The sequence below is a fragment of the Lampris incognitus genome, chromosome 4, assembly GCF_029633865.1.
Source record: "Lampris incognitus isolate fLamInc1 chromosome 4, fLamInc1.hap2, whole genome shotgun sequence".
NCBI classification, from domain to species: Eukaryota; Metazoa; Chordata; class Actinopteri; order Lampriformes; family Lampridae; genus Lampris; species Lampris incognitus.
The window spans coordinates 22804599-22826004 of NC_079214.1; the positions used below are offsets into that span (position 1 = coordinate 22804599).

At 43.8% G+C, this 21406-nt stretch overlaps 1 protein-coding gene across 1 annotated transcript in view; it reads right to left on the reverse strand.

Annotated features, from left to right (window-relative positions):
• neo1a (neogenin 1a) overlaps positions 1–21406 on the reverse strand; it is a 232067-nt gene that overhangs the window by 53327 nt on the left and 157334 nt on the right. Inside the window, exons 6-7 of the mRNA XM_056278452.1 lie at positions 15342–15496; positions 14400–14520 (exon numbers count right to left, since the gene is read on the reverse strand). Of these exons, the coding sequence (XP_056134427.1) occupies positions 14400–14520; positions 15342–15496 (276 nt within the window). The remainder of the gene's footprint in view (positions 1–14399; positions 14521–15341; positions 15497–21406) is intronic.

Consider the following 21406-nt stretch of genomic DNA (forward strand, 5'->3'; position numbering starts at 1 on the left):
GCTAGTGGTCTATTACCTTAACCAGTACTTTTAACTGCTATGGGCAGAGACAGATGGAGGAACCTCACTGACTCAAGCAGATGAGAAGCTCAGCAGGTGGAAGAATGGAATCCAAAATATTAGCTGGGAGCATTTTGATGGTTAACACAACATGGGGATTCAAATCAAAATAAGGGAATCATCTTGATGTTTTAGAGGACAGTGGCATTTCAGACATCATGCCTGAGAACAGCACACAGGGGCCTCTGAGGTTTGCAGTTGCACAAAACTGGTAGCATAAGGTCAAATATGTACGGACATTAAAATGTAATATAAGCTACATTAAGAGCGACCAATAACCTAGCGATAACCAAGCTAGTAAATGGCAGGTTGCTAGCTTGAATCTCAGGACTAGTAGTGCGGCTCCAAATCTGGGTAATGAAACCGGGAACCAAAATATGAATTGAAAGAAATGGACCAATAAAGTATTACTTAATGCCACGGTACAAAAATTGATATTACTCTAAGCACATGCACATCCCTCAGAATAATTCTAGGTTTCTGCTAAAACTGTGGTGGAATATGATTGGTGGTAGAAAGCAAAGTGCCAACAACGACTATTTTTTTCTTGTAGAGAATATTTCACTCTCACTTTTTCCCCAGCGTTTCTCCCTCGATAAGATCAGAAAGATGAGGGAGCCAGATCTCACATGACATTTGGAGCAGCTACTTAATGTGCCAACAAGCAGAAGCCAAGTCAGAAAGACAAGAAATGCTGCAAATGAAGACAACGTGAGAGGTGGAGAAAAATGCTGAACACGTCCCCCCCCCCCCCCATCTTCATTTTTCCCCCGTAGCTTGCTGAACACAATTACATATTAAATTTATGTTGCACTTGCTCACCAGACAGCTTATAACCAGCAAACGGGAAGCTAGGAGAGATACAGAATCAGAGAGTACAGCAAGTAATACATGAGCTGCTCGAGGGTAGATGGAGCGGTGTATCTGAGGCTGCAACCCCAACCCCCCAATGTCACATCAGAGATAGTGTGGATTTTAGTAAGCCTGTAATTTTACAGAGAGCCTTTAAATGAAATGTGTTACAGTGTTATGATGGGGGAACTCTGGACAACACCATGATGTTCTGAGCAGTGAAAACGGGACGTATAACAGTAACACAGCTACAGTGTAGGACTGTTTTGACAGTGAGTGTTGGGATGAAAGGTTTGGAGCTGGCCATGGATGTGTGTGTGTGCGCGCGCGTGCGTGTGTGCGTGTGTGTCACCCCTGGCAGTCAAGCTGAAGTAGGGATTTACAGGACCCATCTGATGGATCTAAGGGCTCCTTGATAACAATAACGTGTGTGTGTGTGTGTGTGTGTGTGTGTGTGTGTGCAACAGGATGCCAGACATTGAGGATGAAGTGTGCATATGTGTTTGAGCGGGCTTGCTTCCTGGGGGGATCTAACCGACTAAAGCAGTCAGTCTTCTTATCAGGGGGCTAGAACTTCTGCAAAATAAATAAAATGAAAATACCCCCTGATCAGTAACAGTAGCAGCATGTCCAAAACAACAACAAAAACAAAAACAAAAAAAGTTCACTTAATTTTACAACAATTTTGTTTTTTTGTTTTTTTCCCCCAAGCCAAAATCAAATCCAAAACTTCTCAATTCCTCAGAAGGCACAAATCAACAAGTAGCAGACACTTTTTTTTTTTGGCCACCTTTTTCTCCCCAATTGTATGCGGCCAATTACCCCACTCTTTCAAGCCATCCCGGTCACTGCTCCACCCCCTCTGCTGATCCGGGCAGGGCAGCAGACTACCACATGCCTCCTCCGGTAGATGTGGAGTCACCAGCCGCTTCTTTTCATCTGACAGTGAGGAGTTTCGCCGGGGGGACATAGCGCGTGGGAGGATCACGCTATTCCCTCCAGCCCCCCCCCCCGAACAGGTGCCCCAACCAACCAGAGGAGGCGCTAGTGTAGCAACCAGGACACACACCCACATCCGGCTTCCCACTCGCAGACACGGCTGATTGTGTCTATAGGGACGCCTGAGCAAGCTGGAGGTAATACGGGGATTTGAACCAGCGATGCCCGTGTTGGTAGGCAACAGAATAGACCGCCACACTACCCGGACGCCCCTAACAAGTAGCAGACACCGGAATGGAAAGCTGGCAGGCCTTTGTGTATCTTTCCTTTTTGGTGTCCTTTCAGCAGTTTACACTCTGTGCATAATGTGGCATCCATAGAAACCTTAAGATCCCTGCTATATTGACTCTTTGCAGAAAACCAAAACAAAGATATTGTGTATGTATGTGTTGGGGATGTGCTAGGGGTGGTGTTTAAGGTCTACATGGAGAACGCAAGACAAAAATCAGGAAACCTACAGTATGGGTCAGCTCAAATGAACCCTAACCAGGGCAAAATGAACGCCTTGATTTGGTTAAGCTGACAGTAACTGAATGGAGTAGGCTACGGTCCATGAATAATTTACCGCCCGCCATGTGTACATACGGCATCCCTCGACTATCAGAAACATGTAGTCCCTGGATCTGTTAGCCACTGTTGAGCTCATTTGGGTGCGATTGTTTTATTTCCCTGAATGCCTTTCTTAAACATACACAATCATGAGGCCACCAGCTGCTTTACCTGAACTCGGTACGTAAATGAAGATGTGTGACCACAGCTTGTAATGTAAACCCCACCTCCCCTCTGAATTTACCCCCTTCGAAAAATCTGCGACATGTGCATCAAGTGCTCCGCAAGCAGGCCGGCAATGGAAAACAAGGCCTCTTAGACTCTCCTTTCATGCAGATCAAAACAGCCAGCGATGCCATGCTGCACACCTCCAGTGTTCCCCTGACAGGAAACTGCACAACAACGCTGCCTTGAACCCTGCACAGCCCGACTCTCTTACTACCTTGGAGGTATAACAATAAAAACCGAACCTTTCAAATGAAATTACGCAAGTCTGAAATAACTGATTTTTTTTGTTCTCTGTGCACGTGTGTGTGCTTTTGAAACATTTGTGTGCGATGTATGGCAAGCTGTAGCCGAGCAGAAAGAACTGAAAAGGTCAAATGGAATGTTTGCAGAAGCAGGAGAGGTCGCCCCCTCCACGGGGAATTAGAGAACAACAGTTCAGCTAATCATACTCCTGCAACCCAACCAAGTCTACTCCCATGGTCGAGCAGATATAACATCAAGCTAGTGTGCAGTTAGCTCCCTACAACCTGCTGTGATGTTGCTGGCTTGTCCTGCTTTAGCTTTTAAATATAGGAATCACAGCGGGGGATGCCATTAGGAGAGAGGAAGCCCTTGCTTGGCCCGCACCACCCAAAGGGATCAGACACCCCAGTGGTAGGAAGGGCGTGGAGGAAAGTGGTCTTTTTGTGCCACGTGGCCCTTCCAGCCATTACAGCTAATTGAAGCCCTGAAAGTAAGCCCTGGGGACTGTCCTGTGTCCCAAAAACAGCAACCCAGCATCCTGGATGAGTGCGTGTATTGGTGGATGTGCGACAGACACATCCTGAATTAGGGTGTGTGTGCTTGTGAGGTGTGAAAAACGGAGCACGTCAGAGAAAGGCAGGTCACGCATGTGCATGGGCAAGACTCTTCCTGGTGTTGACAATGGGAAAGCAGCGAGCTGACATAGGTGGTGTAGGTTATTTTAAGCCTTGTTTTCCCTTTCCATACCCAAGCCAGTGCAGAATAGGCACCTGTATTGTTTTGCAGTGAGGGCAGTTAGGTGACTGTGTATAACACATAAAATGCCTTCCACTGTGATCTAGAGAATATAAACCAACCAAACCTACAGTGGAAAGGCTTGGCCTTGGAAATAAATACACACACCCAACCTTACTTACCCTCAACACAATCCCTGAGAGACGGGGCCACTGTCCAAATACTTACTTTGCCATCAAGGCCTGTGTAAACAGCAGTTTGACAAGGAGTGATTTCACACAATCAATCTGGGCTACAGCCACTTCAGCACCCTACAGCTCTCGGTGAGGAAACACTCAGTAATCACCAAACTGTACGAACACGTTGCAAAAGAAACACGCTCCCTTGTCTGTGTGTGCGTGCACGTGTGTGTTTTATTTAGGTTAAAATGCTGTGTCTGGGACTCTCCATTTTAACCTAATTCTAATATGAACATATTTAGCCAAATGGCTGAATTTATTCCAATACTGACTGGAATAATAAAAGCACATGTAAAACCTACTGTTTCCTGATCTCAAGTTCATATACACGATGTTACGACCCTCGGTCTGGAGAGGGTGCAACTATTAGTGTACTGAGTAACAGTGAGGTGAGGGTGCAACACAGTGAGACATAAACGTATAGATATAATAAATATATTTATTAACAATGACAGGACAAGGGAACCGAACGGTTGCCAAAACAAACTATTAACAAAAGTAACCCACCCTTGACAGTGCTGAAAAGCACCAAACCTAAAGACAAAAAGGTGGCAACTGCTGCTAACCTAGTGTGTCTAACAGATGTAAGCTACGTGATGGGGTGTTTGCCCATGGGCATCTTACCCGTGGCCGTAACACATGATCACAAGAATTCATGAATATAAGTATACTGATCAAAACAGAATGACACCATCTGTTTTATTATTCGAGCAGATGTGCTGTAACTGCTGTAGTGTAGCTATTTGTGATAACAATAGCACCCTTCTGGGGGTTTTTTTTGTGTTTTTTTTTGTGAGACTGTTTGGGCCTCTGCTATGGCCAATCCCATGGCCATGTGATATGCTGTTATGAGTCTTAAGGTTAGTCTTGGTTGTGTGGTGGAAATGTTGTTGATAAAGGATCTCTACTCTTACTGTTATCACCTCAATTCGACCATCAACTCCACACAATCTCCCAACTGTATTTCATTGAGATTAATCAGTAACGATTTACACTGACTGCATTACATGACACATTCATTACAAAGCTACAGACAGTCTGTAGATATGCCATAACTGATCCAGTATGAGTCATGAAGGTTTCATTCATAATTTATAATTCCACCTTGCAGGCTGACTTTGTGTTAGGCCTACCTATCTTTTATATTTTTGATTTTCTCCCCGATTGTATCCGGCCAATTAACCCACTCTTTCGAGCCGTCCCGGTCACTGCTCCAGCCCCTCTGCTGATCTGGGGAGGGCTACAGACTTACCACATGCCTCCTCATACCTAGGGGCAATTTTAGTATGGCCGATTCATCTGACCTACATGTCTTTGGACTGTGGGAGGAAACCGGAGTACCCAGAGGAAATCCATGCAGACACGGGGAGAACATGCAAACTCCACACAGAGGATGACCCGGGACGACCCCAAGGTTGGACTACCCTGGGTCTCGAACCCAGAACCTTCTTGTTGTGAGGCGACTGCGCTAACCACTGTGCCACCATGCTGCCTAATTAATGAATATTTCATTATATATATTATAACTCATTGACGTCTGTTGATCGCTTATGGCATGAAACAGGCTTGTACTGTCCATTAAAGAATTACTTGAATCACTGGATTACTTTGCTCCTGTTTGTTGGGCACTTTACCTGCCATTGAGTGCTTCATTTAATGAGGTTATATATTATTTAATTATTATTTATTTTATTATTTTATGAATAGTTGAATTTGAACTTTACAGTACAGTGAGAATTAGGTTTGAAATGTATAGTAGCTGAATTAACTTAAGAGTAGGTGAGAAGGGGTAGGACAAAATAAGGGTATATTTCCTCTTACTCCTTTTCGAGCACGTTAAGAAATAATCTGATGCATACGGAGATTTGTTCGCGGAGTTTGATGTGTGGATTTGTTTATCACTTCAGATTATTGGCTATGGCTTATCTGTATATTATATCTGGATCATTTACATGTTCGAAATAAATCATTCATTAATTCATTTTATGAATCATTTTTCAGTCAAATTGATTTATTTAGGGTCCGCGGTGGTGTAGCGGTCTAAGCATCAGTTTTGTGTCGATACAGTTGCCCACTGGGGACCGGGATTCGCGCCTCGGTCTCGTCAGATCCGACTATGGCCGGACTCGATGAAGCAGCAATAATTGGCAACGCTGTCTTCGGGAGGGGGGCGGAGTCGGCTTGTGTTCGTCACATGAACGCGTCTCTGTGTGTGTCGGAAAAAGCAGTGGTTCGGCTTGAATTCGCCGTGTCACGAAAGTGGCGAGGCGTCTCCTTCGCGACGGCCGGCCGGAGAGATGCAGTTGGCGAACGCATGCAGTACGAGGGTGGGTGTTTGAACTAAAATAGGGATCGATTGGCCACTACTTTGGGAGAAAAAGGGAAAAATCAGAAATAAATGTAAAAATTTTTTGATTTATTTACTTCTCTGAGGTATCTTAAACATGTCAACTAACTGGGCACAGAAGGAAAAACAGGTCAATTTCTTCACAGCTCCCATTCCTGCCATCCCAGCTGGTATTGCTGCTACGCTACGCTGTACTGCTGTGCCATCACTAATGGAAAAGCAATTGGAAAACCTGGGCAAGAAGTAGTAGGGCGACAAGAAGGGTGGCTTCGAGCCTAAGGCATCGACATGATGATGGTAAGCACAGGCCAATAAGGAAGACAAAAAACAAAACAAAAAAAAAACCGAGCAAAAACAGTTAGGACCAGTCATGAAAAAAAAAAAAAGCCAATACTGACACCCTGAGAAATTATGAGGCCCTGGCCTTTTCTGCCACGAAGAAAGAATGTGTGTTTACCGGCACTATCTGACTTTGGTGTCTGCTGTCAAGAAAGCACATTAAAAATTCCTGATGCTGATGCACTATGCGCGCACACGCACGCATGCACACACGCACGCACGCACACGCACACACACACACACACACTCTCGGCGGCTGCTGGCCTCTTGCTGACCCTGCTCGTGGATGATGGAGCAGGCTGTATTCCCCTAAGATAGATAGCCTGAGCTTTTACTGGTGTTTTGGGTCGAGGGAAGGAGCTTTCAGCAGCAGCCTACTCCCTCCTCACAATTTGAATAAGGAATAATTTTGGTAGGATGTTACAGTGGAGGCATATAAATGCTACTGCTTGTCTGATACAAATATGCTAAAAGGTTTATGGGTGATTCTTTTCCACAGAATTTTTTTTCTTTTCTTTTTGCTCTGTTAAGCACAACACTGTCCCAGTTTATGCCCATCTTGACTTTCATCAATACTATTCAGCACTATCTTGCAACGATCTACTTACATTTTATATCACAGCAAGTCTTTGTCTTAATGCTTGGCACCCCGCCGCTGCATTGCACTTCTCAGCTGCATCAAACCAATAACACCATGATTTGACAATTACCCTCCTTTAATCTCAGACTGTGTCTTTCAACTTAACATCATTTCAACATAATTCTCTAGTCCTGATGAATCTGTACTTCATTTGCAAATAGGCTGATGTTTAAATACCACTTTCCTCAACATCCTCACAGCCCCCCCCCCCACACACACACACAGGTGACCTGCCGTTTTGTCAAGCTTGCTTCTTGGAGACAGCTGATTTTAATTTGTCATGCCAGTACTCATAACACCCGTACACATAGATAGAGAAGGAGGAAAACCAGCTATGGGGGAGTACTCAGGTAGTGATTAGGCACCTCCATCTCTCAGTCGGGGCCAGGTGCCGGTGATGTGACAAGAAGACAGGGCTGTTCTTTCCCCTGTCAGCATTCTGGTGTGGGAGAACACTAATGACAGCCTGGATAAAAGAAGCATCAGAATGGCAGCACTGGATAAAAGATGAACAGTGAGAGTAAGGATGTATGCAATGTCCTGTCCTATCTGGGCCCAGAGTCTGAGATGAAGTTTGAATGAATGATGGAGGGGAACAGGTCAGAAATAAGACGAAGAAGGAAGAAAAAGAAAGATAAGAACGGAAGGCGAAAGAGACAGAGCGGAGTGATACACAAAAGATGGGACAGTATAAAACCGGTAACTGAAGAAGACAGCTTGCCTGTCCAAGCCTTGGCTTTAATGATGGCTGAACAGATTTAACTGATTGTGAGCTCTGATGTTGTGGCCAATTTCAATTCTGCTATCATAAAGTGAAATCGTAGCACCAGCAAAAAAGCCAAAAGTCAGTAAGTTGGGTGTCCGGGTAGCGTAGCGGTCTATTCCGTTGCCTACCAACACAGGGATCGCCGGTTCAAATCCCCGTGTTACCTCCGGCTTGGTCGGGCATCCCTACAAACACAATTGGCTGTGTCTGCGGGTGGGAAGCCGGATGTGGGTATGCGTCCTGGTCGCTGCACTAGCGCCTCCTCTGGTTGGTTGGGGCGTCTGTTCAGGGGGGAGGGGGAACTGAGGGGAATAGCATGATCCTCCCACGTGCTACGTCCCCCTGGCGAAACCCCTCACTGTCAGGTGAAAAGAAGTTGCTGGCGACTCCACATGTACCGGAGGAGGCATGTGGTAGTCTGCAGCCCTCCCCGGATCAGCAGAGGGGGTGGAGCAGAGCCCGGGATGGCCCGGAAGAGTGGGATAATTTGCCGGATACAATTGGGGAGAAAAGGGGGGGGGGGGTGTCCAAAAAAAAAAAACAGTCATTAAGTTCAGCAAAAGACAGTAACTCCAACTATTTCATTTATGTACACACACACACACACACACACACACACACACACACACACACACACACACACACACACACACGTCTCATCTGAAGTTGGTTGAATTTTGCTCAATTTAACTCAATTAACTTCCATACTTCCGTCAGCCTGGGCAACAGCAGCATAAGAGTTGAGAGTTCAGACTGGAATGAAGAGCTGGGCTTTGCCACAAGGAGCCAAACCGTCAAAACATCTTTTATGTAAGCTGGGAGAGAGGAGAAGTGGGCGGTAGGCAATCCGAAAAAAGGACCATTCACAAATTGGATCCTCAGCATACCAAACGGACAAAAATAAGCATTCACATGCAAATGAGAGTGCATCTCTTGAATTTATGTACACAGGAGGGGAAAAAAGCTCTAAACAAACTTTAAAGGCAAAAGGAAAACTGAGTGGCTCTACTCTCTTGCTGGTTGTCTCTCTGTTGACAACAATCCTAGCAGCGGATCTACAGCCGAGTTCATATTTGCCACTGTCTTTTTCATCTTGCTGTCATTAACAAGCGGGCATCTTGGGAGCGTGCCGTAGCTGTGACTGTCACTGAGCTTTTGGTTTAAGACTATGGACACTTATATGGAGATGCACATCAATATCTATGTTTACATGCAGAGATTTTCTTCTATCTGAATGAACTTCATCTGACTGAAGATTCCAGATGAACTGTTTACACGTACACCAAATGTGGCAATCCATTCAAAGTATCCGCCTCCCCCCCCTTCTCCCCAACTGCACCAGGCCAACACTCTTCTGAGCTGTCCCGGTCTCTGCTCCACCCCCTCTGCCGATCCGGGGAGGGCTGCAAACTTACCACATGCCTCCTCCGATACATGTGGAGTCGCCAGCCGCTTCTTTTCACCTGACAGGGAGGAGTTTCACCAGGGGGACGTAGCGTGTGGGAGGATCACGTTATTCCCCCCCCCCCCCCCAACAGGTGCCCCGACCAACCAGAGGAGGTGCTACTGCAGCGACCAGGACACACACACACATCCGGCTTCCCACCCGCAGACATGGCCAACTGTTATCTGTAGGGACGCCCGATCAAGCCGGAGGTAACACGGGGATTCAAACTGGCGATCCCCGTGTTGGTAGGCAACAGAATAGACTGCAATGCAGCCCGGTCGCCCCCCTAGAGTATCTGTTTTTTGTGCAATATGTGTAGTCCGAACATAGAGTCAAGTTACCATGATGAGTCCGGTCAATACAGATGTAGACAAACCAATATTAAATGAGATTAAAAAGGAGATTAAATGAGATAATACCAATTTATATCATAATGTGTTTTGTGAGGAAGTGCACCTGTGCCTCTTCTATCTAATTAAAACAGAAATAGGCTATAGTAGTAAGCTCGACTATGCTGAAGTCTTTCAAAGTTTGGAGCATAAAGTTTATCCCTTCCACTAACCAGTTCTTACCACAACCCACCACGTTTGTTGTTACTTGTCGATAGCATGACACAAATGCTTATGCACACAAAAAGTACACAATCATACTGTCTTGAGAAAGTAGTCAGACTCAACTGATTGTATGGCTGGTTGGACAGATCGTCAAAAGGTGCATGCCGATCAGATAACTCTCTTCCAATTTAGGTGTTTATTTAAGGTTGAGCTTTCCGTTTGAGCCATCAGTCAGATTGCCATCAGATCATTTAACCACATGTAAACAGCTACTGAAGCATGCATACAGGCTTTAAAGGAAATGCAGCAGCCAACTTTTGCAGCAACCAAATTATGCCGCTTACAATTTCCTGTCTCATCAGATGCCAAAGGTATCCGTCTTTAGTAGGCAGTGATACAGACTATCCAAAGACCTGTAGATTAGGTTTGTCTTTTGCTTTGAAGCTGAGGGAATATAACATAAAACCACAGCGATAACCTCTGCTACGTCTGCAAAAGCAAGAACAACCCTGAAAGGACCGAAGAATACAGCAGGACTTAAATATTAAATCAGAAATCACTTCTCCTTGAGTAACAAAGCAGCAAAATACTCTCATTAAAGACAAACCATATTTTGAATAAATTCTGATTTGTTTGAAGTTGTGTTTTACCCTTCAAAGCACTGCAAACTACAGACCTATCACGAGACCATTTTACATATTCTATGGACAGAGCACCTTCAATCAAGTTCAAGTAAAGCCTCCAACAGTGTTCTTGCTTTCTACTAAAAGATCACAACCCAGTTAAGAGAGTACCTAGCAGTTCACAACCTGAAAGTTGAGAGAAATGGTACATTTCCTCTAAAAGCACAAATTGGGCTTCACAATCTTACACAGATGCTTCTTATAATCATGCCTAGAGGAGCAGGTAAGAGATTGTTGCTTTACTTGACCTATAGCTGGTGACGCAACGACGGTTCTTTAAATAGCCCATAGTTTGCCGGTGACTAAACTCCTTAACTTTGTATTTGTTCTGACAATAACAACCTAGGTCTGTAATGTAGACAGACTTCAAAATCCAATGGACAAATAACTATCCATTATCCATTATTCAAGCCGCTTATCCCAATCGGGGTCGCGGGGATGCTGGAGCCTATCACAGCAGGCATTGGGCGGCAGGTGGGGAGACACCCTGGACTGGCCGCCAGTCCATCACAGGGCCGACACATTCACACCTAGGGACAATTTAGTAAGGCCGATTCACCTGACCTACATGTCTTTGGACTGTGGGAGGAGACCGGAGTACCCAGAGGAAACACACGCAAACATGGGGAGAACATGTTAACTCCACACAGAGGATGCCCCGGGACGATCCCCAAGATAGACAACTCTGGGGTTCAAACCCAGGATTTTCTTGCTGTGTGGCGACCGCGCTAACCACTGCGCCTGGCGACAAATAACTGTGCAGAGCAAAACTTATTACTGTCATGCATCTCTGAGGGGGATAAAATATGACCAAAGATAATTGTAATAAGCAAATGCCCTCACTTTTATTCAGTTATTTAGCATTTATTTTTAGGGAAAACAAACCCAGATCATCTGGGTTACTACTTGTCATTTTGCCTCTCACAAATCCAAAAAAATCTGCATTGCTCTCGCAACAGGTTTTTTTCTTTTTTAACTCAACCTTAAAAAAAACCCAACTAATTCTTGAAGAGGACAGGTTTGAAAGTAGTACCTTTACAAGGGGAAATAAGTGGCACTGACTTGGCCTGCCTTATATTGCATAATTAGGTGCCCTGAGGTTAACTTCTGGCTTTTATTCCCTTATTTACTTACATCTGTTCACAACTATTTGACCCATTGTACATACACACTCCTGCAGCAGGCCCAGGAAATATGTTCCAGACAGCAATTTTCATTCTATTTTTGCAAACCCCAAAAGCTCAGGGGCTTTTAGAGGTTTTAAATTCTTGATGTGACAATGCTGAATTTTAAGCCTTTTCTTCTGTTTCTTTCATTAAATGTGCTCAGTGTACCATTTGTCTTGACATCGTAAGCTGTGCTACCCAGAGTTCAAACATATGAATACTGACAAAGAACACACATCCCAATTATTAGCTGTCAACATATATATGCTACCATCCAACAATTGACCTTTTCCGTCCCAACTGCCCACAAGTGGGAATAATTGGAGCTACATTTCAGTACAGCTGGCAGAGTCAATAAACAAAGATTATGAGCACTAATGAATATTAGAAAACTTGCCGGTGCTGGTGTTTAAATCACACAGCTCCATTTGTTTCCCTGTTGGTTGATGACAGCTTTATCTCTACAGGCAGATCCTTGGCTGGTCTTGCTTCCACTGCGATGCAACAGCAGGCAGACCCACACTGACCGGGTCTTTTTCCTGACCCAGATTCATGGTGATTTAAGCCTGGCAGGTGTGAGCGAACTACCTGACAAAGGGGGTGGGGATGGGGGGTGGGGGGGAAGAGACTCGCATTGGCACTGGATGGGGTGGGGGGAGGGGTGAAAGGTAGACACAGATCCCAGAAGGGAAGAGGGATAGTGTGTGTGTGCATGTGTGTACGCTAATGCATGTGAGGGCATACTCCGGACAGCACAAGCCTCCACATGGTGGAATGGACTCTCAAAGGGGCAGCGAGCAGGTGGCGATGGTAGACACGGAAAGGGAGGGAGACAGGGAGAACGTAAAGGTGGCAGATGGCTATAGGCTGTCTGTATGTCTCTAAAGGCTGCAACACCACAAAGAAATGAGGGGAGATGAGAGAATGAAGGAGAGAACTGTAATAATTATTTGTTTGGAGGAAAAAATTCTAGAGAGACTTGATTTTTTACTCATCTCAATTAAATATAGAACTGTATCCACAAAGCACGATAGCGAGAGGAGACCGGGCTTATTTTAAACAGATACTCGTGGTTGCATCTCCGGAGTTGTGACTCATTCCACTGAACAGAAATCAGTGTAAAGCGGGAAAAAATTATTTTGCCACTCAACAGATTGATAAAAATGGAAAATTCAGTAATTTAGAGGACAGTAGAAACCATTTCAGTGGGATATCGACCACCTTGCAAATTCACTGTGTGAGACTCAAGAGCTCACTGTACAACTGATTGAACTAAAATGAGAAAATTAGATATCCATCCACTGGAAGTGTCAGTATTAGCAGCTGTTATTATACCGTGTCCATTGCAGCTAGAAAAGCGTTATATAAATGCAATCCATCCATCCACTGAGGTTCTCTAGAGAGGCAAAGTATGCAAGTCCTTTGCTGAGATGAATGCATGCGTAAAAAAAAAAATCCTTTGTGATATTTATAGATTTATAGATTAAGCACAGATTCTTCTCTCTGAAGCCATACTAAGGCCTGCCATTTGTACAAGGCCAGCTGCCTTGGCAATTCAGCCTGTTTTTCTTCAACTCATGTCAAACAGAATCGATTGGGGCCAGGTAACCTGGCCGGCCCTATTCTTCAATGTTTTCCAAACTAAATGCATGTGTGCATTTACCACACTTACCAATCTTACCACAACTTACCAATCTGTGCAATAAAATGATTACTTTTATCAGCAAAAATTACAAGATTGTTTTATCAAGCCGGTGTATTGTTTAAAAGTGAAGTATTCACAAACATATCAATCCACTGTTGATTTCTAGACTGCAGCAAAGGCAGATAGATGCTCACTTTTCCCACTGCTGTGTGTGTACTGCTCCCCCTAATGGTGTAATTCTGGCCTTTTGTGCATGCGTGTTACAATAATGGGTTTTCAGTCACTCAGTAAGGGACTTTCAGTCTCATAGGCTGCACCGCTCTACCCTGCCCTTCTATTTTTCATGTCGAAGTCCTTTATAAAACCTTGTGGTGTATATTTGCATCTCTTCTATTATAACTCGTCTTTTGCAGTGCTTGTATCCTGGGCTCTGATATTCCTAGGCAGTTAGTCTCAGTGAGGCCAGCTTTTAAGATGGCCCTACAGAACTCAAGAATTCATGGCAGTCCCTCTAATTCAGCTATGCAGGTTCAATCTCTGCAGACGCTTAGTTCGGGATTAGGTTCTACATACTGCACTTCTTTAAGACTGGATGCGGAATGGACTGTGTGCATATCAAACATCTCTTCACATCTCTCATTTCCCTCTATTCTACTCCCTTCAGGTCTTCTAAAATTGTACACTGACCCTCTCCCCCATGGATCCATTCCATTACACCGCTCAACAGGCATGCCCACTCACTCTCCTTCAACGATGCTGTGCATGGCCTCTACTCAAATCCATCCATTTGTTTACAAACCAAGAAAAGTGTGTTGGATCTAGGAGGGGGAGTAGTGAGTGAGGGGGTAGGGGTGGCTCAGTGGGATGGAACTTGGCCCAGCCCCCCACTGGAGATAGATTGCCGTACCATGCTCCAGGATGATCAGCTGGGCGCTGGACTGGATGTTGCCAGCATCGTTCTCTGCAAGGCACTGGTAGAAGCCCTCATCTGATTTGACCAGACCCAGAACCTGAAGGTTGTGCTCCTTCTGGTTGGCAGAAAGAAAGAATGAAAGAAAGTCGTGTTATAATTAGTAATGTTTTTATATTGTACATTATGTTAGTTATGATTATTAAACTCAATATTCTATAGCTGTGACATTGTGGGACATTCTCAGTGAAGGGGGAGAGTTACTGTTTTGCTACGTTCAGACCAAAGGCGGCGCGAATTTTTTGGGCGGCGCAAATGCATGCAAAGTCAATGGGTGGAGGCGAATGGGCGGAATAATTCGTTGCGAAATTACGGGCGGCGCGAATTGGGCGAATCGAGCGACGAACGCGCCTTTGCGGGAGTTCAAAAATGTCCAACTTGGGCGAATATTTCGCTAGGCGATAGCCAATCACCTTCAAGTAGGGTTAGAACCCGCCTTCATGTTGGGAAAGAATACACGCCCCCTACCCAGAATTCTTTTCGGACGCCATCCAAACACAATTCCTGAACGAGCCGGTGAAATTCGCCAGGCTGGGCACGTCTCCGGTTTATGCTATGAACCCAAACCGACCGCTGACGCTGGTTTTGGCGGCGCAAGATGATATAAAGCAGAGCCACTGCAACTGATCTCTGTCGCTCATCCATGATGATCACAAGTAAACACAAACTGCTCGTGTGTGGTATTTGTTGTGTGCGGTCTAGCAAACTTGCTAGCAGCGTCGGTGTAACTAGACTGCTTGTTGTGACGTCAACACAGCGAATTCGCGTTCTGTTCGAACACACCTGGCGGCCAAACACGGGCGAACAAAGCGGCGCGAACTCTCTCGCCGCCTTTGGTCTGAACGTAGCATTATAGAGACATCAGCTCTATGATCTTACAATTATTTTAAAGTAGTCACTGGGGATGACAGCATCACCATTCTTGACCCATTTGACGGTGGGTGCCGGAGAGCCTGTCACCTCACACTCAAAGATGATGTCCATGGATTCATGGGCATAAATGTTGGCTGGCCGCTTGACAAACCATGGAGGAACTGAGGAAGGAGCAAAGGAGTTACAGGCATTTTAAAAGTGTGTCACAATGCTCGTTCAAAAACATAGACAATGCACATTTATTTGTTGTAGCACATGTCATGCACAAAGGCAACTCAAAGTCCTCTGCATAAGGCATAAAGACATTTGAACAATAAATACTGAATAAAAACGCGAAATTAAAAAAAAATGAAATTAAAACTTAAAAATGAACAGAAATAGGGAAACAACAAAAGGCTTCTCAAATAGAGGCAGAGCCACCCACTCCACTAAGATGCGCTGAAATGTAGCCCACATGTGCTCCTGTTAACCAACGAAAACTCACTGAAAAACAAAGGTAACCGATATCAAGTTTAGCAAAGCCTAGCAAAAGATGACTTGAAATACAATCGGGGAAATGATCTGTGTGACGTCACATTTGACCGATAAGCTGTCTAAATCAGCCAGGCATATCTAACTGGAGGACGGAATAATCTGTCACATGATAAACTTATATTCTGGGTCCTTCCCTAATAACCATTAACCTTTCACAGAATGGTGATACTTAGTTTACTCTCCAGTCAAATGAGTAGAAAACGACATGAAAGTCATTGTTTGGTAATGCAACGAAAAGAAAATGGCATTAAACATTTCTGGTCTTACTATTCAAACAAGGAAAAACATCAGCCCTTTGTATAGTAGCAACACAGGGTCTTATTAAGCTATGGAAGCAAGATATAGCACTTGCAGATCTTCCCAGGCCTGATAATGAGGGTCTGGCAGAAATCATTTGATCTTCTGGGGAGACAGAGTACCTCATCCAACTGCCCTGGAACAAGGTCACTGAAAGCACAGGACCCGGGCCTTGTCCTCTCTGTAATTGTGGTGTGTGATGTGTGGAGAGAGAAAGATGGAGAACTGTATAATGAAACATTGTGTGTGTGTGTGTGTGTGTGTGTGTGTGTGTGTGTGTGTGTGCGCGTGTGTGTAAGAGACACAGAGAGAGAGAGAGAACGACAGACAGAGACAGACAGAGAGAGAGAGAGAATGGGAGTGGCAGTGTTTTTTTATTTTTATGAGCGGCTCTGCTTCTGTGCATTCTCTGATAAGCAACTGACCGCACTTTGAAAAAACTGTACTGTTAGGGTGTCATGGCATGTCAAGCCTAACTATCGGCCCCCTGGGGACTGTGATAGCGAGTAAATTAGTATCCTATTCACATGGGCTGATTGGATGTTAATAACAGTGGGTGGACAAGGTCCCTCTCGCTTTATACAGCAGACCAAGAGTTTGTGAGTTCAAGTCCCTCATTAGCCTAAATTATTAGTGAATGATTTGTAATTAAAAGCTTCAATACTGAAGATTTACATGAAAAAACAAGCCGTTTTTGATGTTTTCTTTTGCTGTCATATTTAGAAAAATATTTAATGCACAAATACCCAAATATTGAATGACTTTATTCATTTTAATGGGTATTGTCAACTAGAACTTACCAAGAAAAAAATGATATGGCTCATTGTGTTTTACACCTTCACCATAGCAGCCAAGTTATTTTGGTTCACAAGCACATATAGCAGACCGAGCACCTAGAGGACTTAAACTAACAAATACTGGCTCAATATATTAAAGGATATTTCTCTCTCTCTCTCTCTCTCTTTTTTTTTATAACCTGGGTTTTATTTTTGTAGCTTTTGCCTTTGAGCCTATCAGTTATGAATGATATCTTTTTTTACTGGGACCTGCTTGCAATGGAATCTGATTCCACCTCAGTGCTAACGTTACTCGATGATCTCAGCGCAGCTTTTGACACCATTGATCATGGTACTGTTAGACCACCTTGAGAATTACATAGGTGTCTGGTCTGGCTCTGTCCTAGTTGAAGTCCTACATATTAGAGAACACAGTGCGTCTTCCATGGTAATGTTACATCTAAATTTTCTGCAATGAAATTTGGAGTTCCCCAGAGCTCAGTTCATGGTCCTTTGCTTTCTCCCTTTACATTTCATTTTTTGGCCAGATTATACACAGCTATGGAATCAATTTCCACGGCTATGCAGATGACACTCAGTTGTATGTAACTGTAAGGTTAGATGATCACTCCCAAATGTCTTTCTACAGTCAAAAACTGAATGTAATCTAACTTCAAACTTCTTAATTTTGGAAGAAAAAATGTTGTTGGCTCTGCTAAACACAGACATCAATATAATCAAGTAATGGTATCGGCTACTATGTGATCGCCAACCAAGTCTTATTTTTTATTCCCTTGTCTTTTGAATTTCACATCAGAGAAATCACAAAGACTGCCTTTTTTTCTACCTTCGAAATATTCCTAAAATTCGGTCCATTTTGTCCATGGCTGATGCTGAGACCCTGATCCATACTTTCGTTACATCTGGATTATATTATTGCGATGTCCTTTTCCAGCCTGCCACCGGCTACCACTAAAAACCTTCAATTGGTACAAAATGCTGCTGTTAGAATCCTGATTACATCTAGAAAATTAGACCACATCACAACAATTCTAGCCCACCTTTACTGGCATTCTATTTATGACCTGACTTTAAAGTGCTCCTAATGGGCTTGCCCCATCTTATCTGTCAGATCTCATACATTCTTATGTACCCCTTATGTGCCCACCATTCCCAAAGTTCAGAACTCCTTCTCTGCCCCCAAGTTAAAAAGAAGTTTGAAGGCCTGCAGATCCTTTTCTTACTGTCCCCTTTCTTCGGAATAGTCTCCCTGCTGACAATAGAGTCTGATTCTGTAGACTCTTGCAAATCTCAAGCGAAAACCCATCTTTCCTTTATTATATTTCAACTAGTCATTTACTTCTATGTTAATCTGACCTTATTCTGAGCCATTTCATTGACCCTGTTTAGACCTGGTATTAACATGCGTCTTGGGTGATCTGATCACAAGTGGACAGCTCTAAGTAGGTCAGTTCACACCTGGCATTAGAATGCGTCTCTACATGTCACGTCTCGAGAGATCATTTGTGATTGGATCTCACTTCCCCGATCTACATATATATATGTATATGCAAATAAACACACATCAATATGGTAGAGAAGTGTGGTTTAGCCTCAGCTGCAAGCGGAGAGAGGGAAAGTGGCTCACGGGAGAGCAAACAAGATAGGGGGGCTGATTAGTGATCAGCCTCTAATGTGTCAAACTAACAACCTGTCCCTTATACGTATATCGCAGTGAAGCTGGGTGAAACACAGTGGTAAAGGGACACGGAGAAAAGGGGAGCCACACGCTCCAACAGGTGAGAGCGAGGAAATGGCTCTGGTACCAGAGCACACCAGCCTGTGCGAGTGAACGAATGAAAGACATTATCAAATAAAGCCTGTGTTAATCGCCTAAGTGTCTGCCTTCATCTCGAACCCTCCCCGTGGCATAGAAGTGTCACAATCACGTAAATAGCTAGCATCTTTTAAATCTCTTCTAAAAACTTTTCTTTGTAAAAGCTTTTGGAAATGTTTAATATTTGTTTTTACTTATTAACACTGTTTTTATTTCTATTCTTATTTTTTTGGTCTTATTCATTGATTGTCTTTACATCCTCTGTGTTTATGTCCTTTGGTCTTATTCTCATTTTTGCTTTGTCTGGTTTTCTTTCTTGTGTAAAGCACTTCGTAACATTGTTAAGAAAAGTGCTATATATTTAAAGTTTTTGATCATCATCATTATTATTATTATTGCAAATAAACAAGTAAATAAAAACATATAAACACATACAGAAGCACAAGGAGAGAGGAGTTGAAGCAATAGGCATGTAACAAAATGGGACATTCTTGCTCACTCGAGCCTCACTTTAATGCACTGTCAATTAGTATGACGTATTTCACATCTGTAAGTTATTACAGTCAATTATACTACCAAATTATGTTGTCATACAAAATTTGAAGTGCTCTTAAAGTAATACAATAAATCATCCCATAAATGCATTTCTTTTCCTTTATTTCCATTCTACTTTGCTGTGATGCAGAACAGGTTTTTAAAAAGTGCTGTGTATACAAACATTATTATTCTGATGAAGATCTGGCTTAAAGTCTTCAGACCCCTGACCTGATATATTGCATTTCATAAAAAGTATATTGTGGGTAAATAGTTTCACATTGTTACAATGGCATGGAGGCAGCAAATGCATGTCGCGCCAGATAGAGACAAATAATCTGATGAGGAAATTTAACTGAGTGAATAGGCGCGTCAGGCTCTGATTGTTTGCCTTCTTTCATTTTGTGCTCAAAATACACAATAAAAGTTGAAACTCATTCTTAAAACTTGTTATTAGGTGTCTAGGTAGCATGGCGGTCTATTCCGCTGCATACCAACACGGGGATCGGCGGTTTGAATCCCCGTGTTACCTCCAGCTTGGTCAGGCGTCCCTAGAGGCACAATTGGCTGTGTCTGCGGGTGGGAAGCTGGATGTGGGTACATGTCCTGGTCGCTGCACTAGGGCCTCCTCTGGTCAGTCGGGTGTCTGTTTGGGGGGGAGGGGGAATAGCTTGATCCTCCCACGTGCGACGTCCCCCTGGCGAAACTCCTCACTCTCAGGTGAAAAGAAGCAGCTGGCGACTCCACATGTATCAGAGGAGATATGTGGTAATCTGCATCCCTCCCCGGATCAGCAGAGGGGGTGGAGGGTGATCAGGACAACTTGGAAGAGTGGGGTAATTGGCTGGATACAATTGGGGAGAAAAAGGGGGAGTTTGTAATTCTCAAACTGAACCCTGTCAGGCTCGATCGGATCATGTCGGTTCAGGCTGAGATTACTTAATTATTCCAGTGGTTTTGAGAGGGTCAGGTTCTGTACTGCGGTGGATAAATGAACTTGAACCTGAAGTTGAACTTGAACATGCAAGTGGGCAGGGGGGGTTTTCCACCGTTGTAGGTCGGATGCGCATCAGAATTATAGATGAGGTTAAAAAAAAAACTACACCCTGAGGAGGCTTTGGTGAAACAAGTGTCAGGTAGACAACCTGTGTTTTTATTCACTAAACAGCTGCGTTATAAACTACTTGCAGTTCAGTTTGCATTTGTTCCATCACCTCTACAGTTCAACTGCGCTCGGTAGAATCACACAGGAATTCTTTCTTCCAGACATTATTTCTACTGCTTACACAGATGATGTCAGTGGACTAGGCGGTCCTTCAATGTGGCCTGAGACACATGTGCATTTACACTTCAAATGCGATGTGGACAAATGTGTCCCAGGCCACCTCCAAATGTGGCCTGAGCGATCGGATCTCAAGACACATTGAGGACACTGTGTGCATTCACACCTGTAGTTTGAGCTGTCCACCTGTGATCGGATCACCCAAGACGCATGTTGATACCAGGTCTAAACAGGGCCATCATTATCCTGTTTTCTAATTCTCAATCTATTTACTAGTCTTTCTAATTCAGCAATTAATTCCAAGTCCTGCCGACAAGAATCTCCCTACACTTTTACTGAAAGCAGTGCACCATTTTTAGTTCAGTTTATAAGGTATATTTCGGACACACACATTAACAGACGTGTGTGTGTGTATGTGTGTGTGTGTGTGTAAGAAAACAAACAATAAAATGAACAGTAAACATATACAATAAAATCTCAATACAACAAACCCCCTTCTAACCTATTTGTTTTGTCTGACATATGGGTGATACAGGTTTCCATTTTGTTTGCCTCTCTCTGTTTCTCCTCTCCCATTTCAGGACTGAGGTTCCCCTGTTATGGACTGTCCGACGACCATGGGATCAAGATTCCTGTCTGTACTGCATCCTGTCTTCTCACTAATCACATTCCTCTTTTGTTTTTTTTTTTCATTTCCTTTCCTTTTTTTTTTGTTTTTGAGTTTTTTTCTTGTTCATGATTGTTTCTGCTTAATTTGTGTCGACTATGACTATGCTGATATACGACTATTAATATATACAGGTTAGGTGGT